This window comes from Botryllus schlosseri, chromosome 16 (genome assembly GCF_051294905.1).
Source record: "Botryllus schlosseri isolate E-star chromosome 16, Bs_hap1, whole genome shotgun sequence".
In the NCBI taxonomy this organism is placed as follows: domain Eukaryota; kingdom Metazoa; phylum Chordata; class Ascidiacea; order Stolidobranchia; family Styelidae; genus Botryllus; species Botryllus schlosseri.
The window spans coordinates 3454107-3466491 of NC_137251.1; the positions used below are offsets into that span (position 1 = coordinate 3454107).

Below are 12385 nucleotides of genomic sequence, written 5' to 3' on the forward strand. Positions count from 1 at the left end.
GAGTTCACAACAGAACCTTGGTAGGTTCTGCACTGTGAACCTTTTTCTTATGTTACAATTTTCACTTCATTATAACATCTTTGGTTCACATTTATTGCATTTCAACTGCGAACCACTCTATGCATGGCGCTGGCAGCACAAACAATCAACACTAGACGAGCAATTCGAGCATGTACCTTGACAATCTCAAAAATTTTACTTGCCTTGTTACAAAAGTTTGCTCGAAATATCTAGCTTTCCGTTTGTGAATACGCTACTGGCTACATGTAGTCAACGAATGATGCTTATTTAACCAATCAGTGAGATTGATATCGTTTTCTGATGTAAAAATCTAGCAGGCGTACGGGTCAATCTGAACTTCATATGTTTACTGTATCATAATAAGCAAATCCGTGCAATTAAGGTGTTGGCTACTGCTCTATAACTTGTTGATGGGGTAATATCGGTAGCAAGTATAGAAACCCGTTTTGCACTCTGCTCAATATCCATGTGTTGTATACATATGACATTGTCCGGTCTGGCCTAGACTGTGAAAGCGTAAGCTTATATTCCCTGGCAAGTCCTCATCGAAATTGTTTGCAAAGCGACGGAAGTTATTGATTTTATGGGAATATTATATCATTTGATTGCCTCAGTTGATACATTTAGCGACGTTTAAAACGTCAATATGTACTTCAGCATTGTGTCATTATGTGACACGAGTCGTCGCTAGGTATTGTGTACATTACTATAGGGATAGGCTATCACTTCATTGAAATATAGGGTTGGAATTAGCAGTATGACGTCACATGACGTCACGAGGTTCACGTTCGCGTTCACACAGAACCTTTCAAAAAGGTTCGCGTTCACACGAACCAGAACCTTTCAGAGGTTCACACCATCCCTAGACTGAATAGTCTCGTTTTGCCTGGTGGACAGTCTTGTTGCGTCAATGTTCTTAAACAAGCTAACCTTTACAAGAGTTTGTAATATTAAAGCCACCTCAAGTGAATATATGAGTAGACTGAAGGAGAAATGATAGTCGGGCTGCTAAATAGAATGTGTTGAGAGACAACACAGGTAACTCCTGGAAAGGATCGGGAAGACAATTCTTTCCGCGACGAGATCGATGGCACTGGCGAAGTGATCTCTTTTCATGATGCATGGAAGCCGGTTCGGCCCTCCAAAGATTTTGAAGCTCTGAAAACCTTTTGTGGATGACTGGCAACATTCTTTCCCTCAATGGCTACTGTTGAAGCCGATATTTCCCAGATTCTCTGGGCGAGAAATGAATTTAGGAGAAACTTAGCTGACCTGAGTTTGGAAGCACTGTTACAGTGCAAACGATTTAAGTCTATTCAATAGCTGTAACAATCAGCTGTCGAGCGTGTTTGTTAGGTTTTTTTTTTGCTTATTTGCACCGATTCCGATGGATACTGCACATTTTGTGGTTTCGTTTGATATTATTAACCTATGAAATCGTTAGGTTTTTTCTTCTTCTTATTGTTTGTTGGCACTGATTATAAGTGGATGCTGCACATTTTGTGGTGTCTTTTGTCAAACTAGCCCAAATAAAGCGTTTTTGTGACTAATTCGAGGATGAAAGTATCTATTTAGAGGACGATGCCAAAACTAAAAATCGAAAAATGCCAAAAATAAGTTATTTTTGGCAGTTTTGGCATATGCCAAAAATAACACGGCCTGGTCATGGGGTCTGTGACAGCTAATTTATGTTTTGGGGGGTGTAAAATAAATTTCGATCGACGTATACATTTTTTTATATCACCTTCCACACTTCCAAACCACCACAATTTTTAATTTGAAGTGTATGGCTCGTATCAGGGCATATAATGCCACATATTTTTTAATTCAATACCATCATCGAGTGGACTATTTTCAATTCAATTACAATATTTATTGGGTGTGGGAGTTATGGTACCAGAGCCAATTCAAGCGAAATAATTGGACCAACTAATCACGTACCAACAGAAACACACTTACATATATAGAGGCTTCAAATCATAGTTACATGTGATGTTTTATCCCTATAACGAGGTATTTGAATGTCAAAATGTCGATTTTCGGGTAATAACCCTATGTGCCAATAATTTTGTAAGTTTGGGTGTAAACGTGACATTACGCCAACATTTGAGTTAATATGATCTATTTTATTCTTGAAGGTGGCGACGAAACATTCTTCATTGGCTTGCTGTAGCTTAGATTATAGTACACAACAAAACAAGATGAAAAATTTGAGATTTTCAGCGTGTGTCTCGTATCTCCCATGTTCGTGTGCCTTTGGACCCACCGGGTGGGGACCGGGTGGGTGGGGATGATACGTCCGAGTAACAAATTGTAAACGTTCATAAAAATTTTTGAAAAAGGGGGATATTCATGTAGAGCTTGGATCAAAGTGTTGAGTCTGCAAAACATCTGCTAGTTCAGGCTAGAGATTTTAGGGCCAGATATCATTTGCAATTTTTGATCCATGGGCACCACATCTCCCCTACAAGTCGAATCAATACACAAATTGACTCGAGTCGAGTCGAGTCATCTTGGCGCATTTGAAAAAATGAACCGATTCAAGTCGAGTCACCAAAAACCGTGACTCCTGTGGAGTCATGACTAGGGCTGGGCAAAATCGAGTACCTGAGTGATTCGATTCTGAATCACGTAATATGCTTCGAGTCGAATCGAGTATTCGAGTATCAGTCATTATGACGTCATAACAGAATGTCATATGTCAAAGATCAACTGAGCACTTTTTATGCTACCACAAAGTATATGATGCCTGTATTACGTCACATTACAGATACTCCGGTATTTTTCAACCATATGGACTTCTTTGCCCTTTGTGACAATGTTGGGGGATGATCATAATTTTGGAAACGTGTTATTTTCTGTAACGTTAGTAGCTTGTACTATATGTTTCGTATGCTGCGATACGTCTAATCAAGGTTTCAAGGCATCCACGGTGGAAATTAGTATCGGAATTATAATTCTCGTTGACAAATTACGTTTCAGTGGCGAGGAACGTATAATTTCAGTACTCGAAAAAATCGACTCGAATCATTAAAATTAATACTCGATTCAGATTCGAGTACTCGAATCTTTGTGCCCAGCCCTAGTCATGACTCGAGTCATTGCAACCCTGCTACTGATCGCATTCTTGCCAACTCCATTGTTTACGAATGAAGGTGTTGCGAGAATAGAACCACTATGATACGTACTGTACGATAATGTATATAGGCTTGATAATATAGTTTTCATTATCGGATTTACCGGTAGAGCTGACAAAAGCGGTTGCAAGGACAAGGCCATTCCACACGTTCTTCGGCCAAGGTTTTATCGCCAGCAATCTTTTTGGGATCACACTTCGTGTTGGCTAAAACTTATCTGCCATGAAGTGTCTTTTTGACGAGATTTGATAAAGCGAGAGACGGATAGGCTACTCAACAAAAAACTACTGAAAGTATATATCGTTCGAAGCGCAAAGAAACTTTTCAAGTTGAATACATCTGCTCAAAATTACTCCGCCTTACATTAATTTAAGAAAAATTTGGGAGGGGCCATGGCCCCTTTCGCCCCCTCCTGGCTACGCCAATGGAAGCAACGGATCATAAATTCCCAGATCGAGACAAGGCAATCTGATTACAGTGAGCCTTGAAAGTCTCTCAGTCGTAGGTTTGACTGGGTAATCTCTTTCATTTATTCTTTCAATAAATAAATGATTATACCGCAGTATCGATCGGACCTGGTAACATATTTGCACATTTCTGCTCCCTAAAAGTAGGCCTACTAACGTTTGCCGTGTCTATGATGAGGAAGCTTCTTAGATTCACTGCTGTCTTTAGTCCACAATAGCGTGCTTTACATCAAGTCATTCTACCTTCCCAGGCTCTTCATCGCCGACCTCACTACTACGGTGGTGCATTGAAGAAGCCCAGACTGAAAGTGAGCCTTGCTACAAGTCAGCTGCAGAGACCACGATTGACGCATGATAGCGAGAGATGCTGCGAGATTGACTGGGAGAAAAGAATGAAAAGTCGTACCCAAGATTACGAAAAAGCAAAGACGCTATGGACATTATCAAAATTCGTGTCGTGGTGCTCATAGCCTGAGAAAGGCGATAAACGCCACTGTGTTGTACCAATAATAATAATTCATTGTACCCGAACACCATATACAGTCTTTACACGAAAATTATTTTCAGCTACACCCTATCACGAAGCACAAAAGTTCTTGTACCAAGGACGGAACAGTTTGTCAGCTCACTTTGAACCTCATGTATATATAATCAGTGCAATGCATCTAAAGCCTCGCCAAGATTACTGATGTCAGTGATTTCAGTCATTCCCAGTTCCTTGTATATATATTGGTGGTAGAATTCTGGAGCGGTCGATTTCAGATCTTTCAAGTGCAGGAGGCCCTTGCCATCAATCGATATTGATTTTTTCCTGTGAAATAATTATAGCTTTTATTATGCAAAATATTCATGCTGCATCAAGTGTCAGCATAGTATCGGCTACTCATTTCCACATAATGATATTACATTGCTATGTGATGTGTGTTAAAATGTATCGTACATGAACGTTATGTCGATGCAAATCAAAATGAACTTTATAAGTTTCGGATGATGCCACCGTACCCTCAAATCCGAATTAGGCAGCCCAATATCGAATTAGGCCTGAAATTAGTTCGTAAAATCAACATAAACTAGTGTATTTTGAAACAGATTCAATATATTGGATCGACTAGGGAATATCGCTTGCTCTTTGCGCGATTTAGTCTCATTACCTTTCCTTATTTTCATATGGGTAACCTACGCCCCACCTGAGAATACAGAAAATTTACAGAAACTAGTTAAACAAACTTTGCTGGCCCTTGCAAGCGCGGAGGTTTTCTTCAACATGCAGTCACGAACGTGATCGTCCAAATGCTCCGTAAGTAACAGAATTTTAAAAAGGTCGCTTCAGTAATTAGACACAGTACTTTGTTGATGACCATGTTTTTCTCGTAAGTATAGAATTCCAGGCATGAAGAGGATATTACGTGAATCGCGCAATACGTTATTTAGCTAGTCCTACCATATTTCAGAGACCAAAAAGAGGACATTTTTGTTTGCCGGCAAGGAAACCGAAATTAGCATTGTTACGTTTGAGTTTGATGGAATGTTGCATCTTACATTTCATTATTAGTTCAAGCTAAAGTTACAATAACATACAAAAAAAACATATTTATTTTTCAGATTCAGCCCATAAATACTTTACGGCTCCATTGACGTTTGCTTACAAGGAATGATCATTCATAACGAGATCGTCGAATTATTTACACGAAATATCATTGCAGATATTTAGAGCCATCAACATGTTCCAAATTGCCTGTAAAAAATTGTCGTAGCGCTGGTAATGTAATTGGTTGGAAATCCTTTTTTAACCGAGGAATGAATTCAGGCATGGCTATAGTAATTTTATGTAAATAAATACAACGCCTCAAAGTCTAATTGAAAGAGTACAAATCTTCCAAAACGAATGGTGCCCCTAATTTAGCTCGTTTCCGGATCATAATATCGTAATTTCTGATTATCTCACGCATGAATATTGTTCTCAGAGAACCAAGTCCTGACTTCATTCTTCGTCATGTTCTTCGTGGGGTTATACTCCAGTGCACCTGCTTGGGAGGCAGAGTGTGATTTTTCCGAAGGGCGGCATTCGTCCTATTGAAAGATAGAATGTTGTTATTCTGTACAATCTGAATAGCTGAATGAATAGACTTCACGAAATAGATGAAGTGAAATCGAACAGTCCCGGTCTTAAAAAATCATATCGCGACAGGACGTTTATGGCAATGGGATGAAAGTGAGGCAGTACCTCTCTGTCGCTAGAGGTTAAGGTAAACGAAAATATTGAAAACCTTCGATTATTTAACTGTTCAACAAATTTTCAAAAGTTGTTTGCTTCCGATGAGAACACGGTTGATTCTTGTCCATCTTGGATGCTGAGTCCAAAAATGACAATTAAAATTGCTGATTAGCTCTAATTTAAAAGATAAATTATTTACCAGTTTTGTATGTGGATTCACATAGGGCAAGCCTTGGTGCACATTATCGAATGCAAAAGCTACAATATACAAACACTATATTAAATACACTGTTCAACAGCCAATTTGCTTCCGAGACGGATGAGGAAACCATGGCTAATTTGGGGTCGCTGATCACGAAAGTCAATTTGCAATTTGTTGATTAGCTCCAGTTACTGAGATATGACAAAATACCAAAATATGCGGACGATGCACACACACTAGGGGGTCCTAAAGTATGTGTGGCGAAGGGTGTAATTTTGGGTCGCGATGGCATCCGTGCTATCTTATAATATGTATGTAATATTCGTTGAACTCGATTTTTTTTAAATAGTCAGGGCTGTTCAAAAAAACTTTATTTCCTGAATCTTGCTGGCTACGTGATTAAATGGTTAGGTTGCCTTAAGAAACGACGCCCACCAAATTTTAATTCATTCCAACCAATAATCGCGAATTTCGTACAGTTAGAAAATTTTGAATTTACCCAAAGATGCAAAAAATTTTTTTTTCAAATTTTTCTGTCAACCCCATGAAATTGTTGTGCTGTCTTCAAAGATAATGCAAAACAAATTTGACTCAATCCCAACGCGTAGAAGCGGAGCTATTTGAGTTTTCTTCGATAATTCGGTTACTATCCTTGATTGGTGGATAATCCAAGAATTATCATCGAAAAACTCAAATAACTCCGCTGCTACGGGTTGGAATTGAGTCAAATTCGTTTTGCATTATCTTTGAAGACAGCACAACAATTTCCTGGGGTTGACAGAAAAATTTGTAAAAAACATTTTTTTTGCATCTTTGGGTATATTCAAAATTTTCTAACTGTACGAAATTCGCGATGAAATAAATTAAAATTTGGTGGGCGTCGTTTTTTAAGGCAACCTAACGATTTAATCACGTAGCCAGCAAGATTCAGGAGAAAAAGCTATTTTGGACAGCCCTTCCGTCCATATCTGAAGTCACTGTGTTGAGTCCTACACTCGTAGCGAAAAGAGAGTGTATTTTCATCCGTGTACCACCTCTGATATACGGTTATGAATATACAAAGATACACCTATGGCACACGAAACCAGAGCTCACCTCAAACTTATACCGCGGTAGAAATCGAGTTCAACATTTTAATCCTTATTACACATGCACGTATGTCTTATCGATCATTCCTATCTAATACCGAATACTGCGCATGCATATTTTCTGTACCACCACCACTGCCGTGTGTTATGTATTTTGGTTGGATGAAAATAAAGACTCTCTCTCTCTCTCTCTCTCTCTCTCTCTAGGAACGTAGGAAGATATATGCACGTATGATTTGTGACCGTAACATCATTTTGAATTAGGTCTGTTTTCGTGTACTACTCTTTCTGCACTTTGGGTGTGAATACCCACTCTTTTCGGTAAGAGTTTATAACCAATAAGGGAGACACGTAAAAAATTCAGTGCAATATCGCTTGATCATGAAGAAGTCTCGACATATATGTATTACACAAAATGGTTTGATTCGTGATAAGATTTATGTGACATTTGTTTGTCTGTAAAACTCCATCGGAGATCATTTCGATGCCTTAGCGTAGGTGTAGGGGTGTACAACGAGCGGATGCGGGATTGTAACACACATATATTTTAAAGCCAATTCCTTCCCCGCCGGCACACATGAAAACATAAAGTTTTGACCTACATACGGCTGGGCAAATTGTGGTACCAAAAGATCGGATGCGATAAAATCTAGGGCAAAACTGACCGTAATAGACAAAATCTTGGGAATTCAAAAGCATGATGGCAAAGCCGGCAACGGCAAGGGTATTCGATTCGAGAATGGTTCAAAATGTCGCCGGACCTTTGTGAATGTGATCATCATTGAAATGGACATCGCGCTAGCCTGATTTTGATTGCTATTCGGTCGGTCATGAGTAGGCGAATGTCAAAAAAAGTCAAAATTTTGTCAAAATTGTAGCGTTAGGTCAAAAAATCTTAAAATTTTTTACAATGTCAAAATTTGTTTGCAACCTGCATTCCGTTTGTATCGTAGATTTTTTCACTGTCGGTGAACTTACCATTTGACATTTTACAGCCTGTAGTCTACTTTATAGGGCTACCGTGAACCGAATCCATAACCCTATGGCGACATCAATTTTTTGTATTGTCAGATTTTTCATTTTAATATTTGTTACTTTTTTATCGGGTGTAGGCCGAAGCAATGTTTTGAAGTAAATTAGACCACATTGTAGACTTAATAGCAATATTCCCTCTAAGCTGCGCGCACTGCTGACAAAGTCGCCGCGCACAGAAAAATCTGTGTTGCAGCCGAAATGATGACCTTTTATTTTAGTCGTTACGCACTGTTGTCGCGCAGTGAGTTGGTGAGTTCGTACAGACTCGTGAAAACTTGGAGAAGGGGCGGGCAACATACGGTCGTGGGCCGGTTCCGACCCGCTACGTGATTTTGAGCGGCCCGCAGAGAGCGTCCGATCGTAGATGACAACGGGGCCTACGGTCACGATCTGCCGCAATCTCCTACTACTTGCTTATTACGTCAAATTATAGTGACCGTAGGTTGTTTTTTAGCGTACGTGTGTTAGTAACGTGCGAGAGTGGAGCTTACGCGTATGTTCGTCAACACAAGAAGGCTTGCATTACCGGCATTTACGCAAGTACTCAACCCTAATGAATTGATATATTGGCAAATTTGAAAAAAATCCCAACCAGGGTCGCAACATATGGCTGGCCCGCGGTGAAAGTTTGCCGCTATTCTCCACTTCCTCAGCATGTCAAATTAAAGTGACTGTCTGTTATTCATTCTTTTTTTCTGACACAGATAATAGTGATTTTCAGGTATACTTTGATTCTTTGTTCTCTTTGTGTGCGACATGCAGCCACAGTTAGAAGAAAGAACCTGTTCAAGACTGGGATCGACCACAGCTGTATTATAGACTTCAACAGCTATTGAAATACATTACGTTAATAAGTGCATTGAATACTGCTTTGATTTCTACGTTTCAAACGCAAAGCTTGCGATTAATCCCAGTATGGGTGGATATATACGCGCTTCATGAATCGATTCAGTTATCCGGCCCGCCAAGTACTTCATTTCTCCATATCCGGCCCGCCAACCGGAGAAGTTGCCCGCCCCTGACTTAGAGGGAACAATGCTTACAAGTGTATGCGGTGGTGGTGAACTGGTGTGGAGAATATATCCCAATGAGCCCATGCTGCTGTATCAGCGAAACGGCATGTGCAATTGTGCATAGATCGTTTTGACGTGTCGTTTAAGTTTGCGTGTGTATCGGTGTATTGTGCTTCGTAATATTTGATGTTACGGATACGTCTCAGACGAGTATGGTACGGGCGTCGACGCCCTGCGAAACCATGATTAACGCGAGAGAAGGTAATTTCGAATAAAATTCGCATAAATAGAGAACTTACTGTCGTATATGCTTCCATTTTACCCCTGTCTCCAATTTCTTTTGTCAGTCTCTTCATCATCGTGTCGAACTCTGCTAAGTTACTGAAATCGAAGTATAACTTTGCTCCTTTCAAGAACCCTTAATAAATTTAGTATTTTGTATTCAGTATCATGAAACCCAAACACTTCGAAACATGCGTGATTTCTAATCTTGAGTAGCGACTATACATTTAATCAGACAACAATTAAATCAGTTTGTAATTCATGAGCCATAGCAAATAATTATCTGTGCTTCAACCAGTGATGAGTCAATATTGATTTTTGAGGATCCGAATCCGTCCGACAGCTGGAGTCTCTGAGGAACTATTCGTCCGAATCCGAACAATCTCAACCGAAAATCCACGCGAATCCGAAAAATGGCGCCCAGAATCCGAAAAATCCGGATCGAGTAACTTTTCCGAAGAATCCGAATTATTACATCTGAGTAGAGTAGGCCCTAGTTTTTACAAAAGCTAAGGTTAAAGTTAGCTGATTTGTATTTGCTTGGACCTTTGACAGAAAAATTTTAAAGTGCTACCTGTCTGGTCGTCGAGCGTGCGATTTTTTTTTCTTTTGACGTGAAATCAAAAGTCATGTTTGGTAAGAACTATCCAAAAATATCCGAAACAGAAATTACACCTCTATTGCAAAATATCCAAAATCTGCCACATAATCCGAATCGATCCGACTCGTCTCAAAATTGTGCGAAATCCGGTCCGAACCCTATCCAAGTCCGTCTCATGCTCATCGCTGGCCTCAACTATATAAACCAGTGGTTCACAATATTTGTCGGCTTGTGGTACGATGTGAAAAATTATGATCTGGTCGCGGCACCATTACAAAAAAGTTGCTTGAAAATCGATTCATGTGTTAATACGATGGCGTTTCGTAAATGAACGAGCTGTTCTTCTTCTGCAAACGATTGCTTGATTTATGGCTTTAAAATGGATTGACTACCCACTTATGTTTACACCAAATCCTGAGCAGTATTCTGGATTGCAGATCCAGACAATTCCAGACAATGCGCTCATGATTTGCGGCACGATCCTTGTTTCTGAGTCAATGTGAAACGATTTAAAGTATCAGCCAAATTTGATGTGGCCATTAGGCTACCCTATTCACCGGCAATGCCATGATTGGTTTCATTGTAGAAAGTTTCATGGACATTGTCACAAGTGCTTATTTACCAGCATGCTGAAAAATTTAGACCGCTTTAAGTCGCATTATGCTTGTAGGCATGTCTTATCTTTATTATTATACTGTGTTCTTCCAAAATCCCAGAAAGACTCGCGGCACATCTGAGTATCTGTGACGGCACACAGTTTGGGAATCACTGAATAAACCGACGTCTGGATAGGTTTAGGGTTACCATATCTTGGAATCGGGAAAGGAGACACTTTTTTCAAAATTTTCAAACTTAGAATACCGGGGGGAAATCCGAAAGAACTGGGAAATTCTTTCCACTTTGAGGTAGGTTGACTAAAAAAAGGTCGACTTTGCGGCTCAAGTCCAAAAAATTACTTTTTCTCTCAAACTTTACTTTTGTTGACTAAAAAAAGGTCGTCACTTTCGTTCGAACCACGAATTTCCTATTTAGCGTCATTTATGCTCATTTTAGCTCGAATCTATCTCCTATCTTGGCTCGGAAAAAGGCGTGTCAAACTTAAATTGCGGATTCAAGCCTTCAAGTCTCTCGCGGGCCGGACCAGTCAACTGATTCCGAAACGATACCTCGCGCTCTTGCTTTTCACTTAAATACCTCAAAAGCATCATAGGGATTTTTTAAAGTAGCACGTCGCAACATCTTTATTCCCGAACAATGGAATTAGTACAAATACGTGAGTGTCCGGTTAAATGCAGTTCGGAACCACTAAAACATTGGCGGGAACGACGATATAAGTTGGCATATTCTATGCTCCGTTTGATTTAGTCGTAATGTGGCGTTAGCCCTGCATACGCGTTGTGAGGAGTGAGAAGAGTTGTGAGGAGGCCAAATGTGGCGCGCGAGAAGGTTTTGCGTGGGCTGCGAGGTAATTCTCGAATTAGTTATAACATCAAGTAAATTACACGGCCAACCAAGATTTGATCAGCCTGACCGCGAAATTTGATGATGACTAAAACATCAGTCTCGACGCATTGGCGTGATCAGGAGCAAGTCACATTTATCGCAGATCTTCGTATATGACCATAAAGTAGGATACTTCGTAGCAGATTTATTTGACTTGAAATTTTTCTTAGCACTTCGCATGATTTATTCTTACTCGATTTCTTGCATTCAGCATTGGAGCCCCCTCCTGAAAATTATAAACACGCGTAGTTTACAGAATTGAATCTAACTAGTCGCAATTAGGAGATAACGTATCTTCTAACATTCGACTTCGCTTGTGCGCTCGCAGCGACATCGTCGGCGACGAAACATTTGCACAAAATTACAGAGGGATGTTCGGCTCGGCTCGAGATTCGTATTTGAAATATTGAAAAAATGCGCAGTAAAAATCTAGGGACACGATTAAACTTCTCGTTATATCCTGACTAGTATATTTTTATTTCATTACTGGTGCGATAGCCCGAGGCCTCACGGCACAAGCCGCGAGGCTCAAGGCCCACGCATTTTAAAAGGTTTCAATTGCTTAACATTAAAGAGAGTCAAAATGGGAATGACTCCGAATCACGAGTGTGATTTTACATTGAGCTCTCCAGCGAGTTTATTACTTTTAGTGCTGTACTTGGAAAAACCGATTCGGGCGTATGATAGCTAGATTCGTTCTCCGTATGTGCAGAAGTATTCATATTTATAAAATCTATGTATAGCGTACTTGAAGCTAATATGGTTATGACGTTGTCAGCATTGTGTGTCCTGGAGTTGAACCAAAAGAAGAATCAGCAAAT

General features: G+C 39.9%; 2 protein-coding genes and 1 long non-coding RNA gene across 5 annotated transcripts in view; 1 reads left to right on the forward strand and 2 right to left on the reverse strand.

The window, feature by feature from the left end:
* The window catches only part of LOC145458607 (S-adenosylmethionine synthase-like), a 178678-nt gene that overhangs the window by 74914 nt on the left and 91379 nt on the right, over positions 1–12385 (reverse strand). The window lies entirely within an intron of this gene.
* LOC145458615 (uncharacterized) overlaps positions 1–12385 on the forward strand; it is a 361279-nt gene that overhangs the window by 17602 nt on the left and 331292 nt on the right. The window lies entirely within an intron of this gene.
* Positions 3951–12385, reverse strand: part of LOC145458606 (uncharacterized) — a 39364-nt gene continuing 30929 nt past the window's right edge. For both annotated transcript variants that reach the window (XM_080337024.1, XM_080337023.1), the window contains 3 exons: positions 9478–9596; positions 5571–5695; positions 3951–4436 (listed from right to left, as the gene is read on the reverse strand). In XM_080337024.1, the coding sequence (XP_080193150.1) occupies positions 4277–4436; positions 5571–5695; positions 9478–9596 (404 nt within the window). In that variant the 3' untranslated portion in view covers positions 3951–4276. The remainder of the gene's footprint in view (positions 4437–5570; positions 5696–9477; positions 9597–12385) is intronic.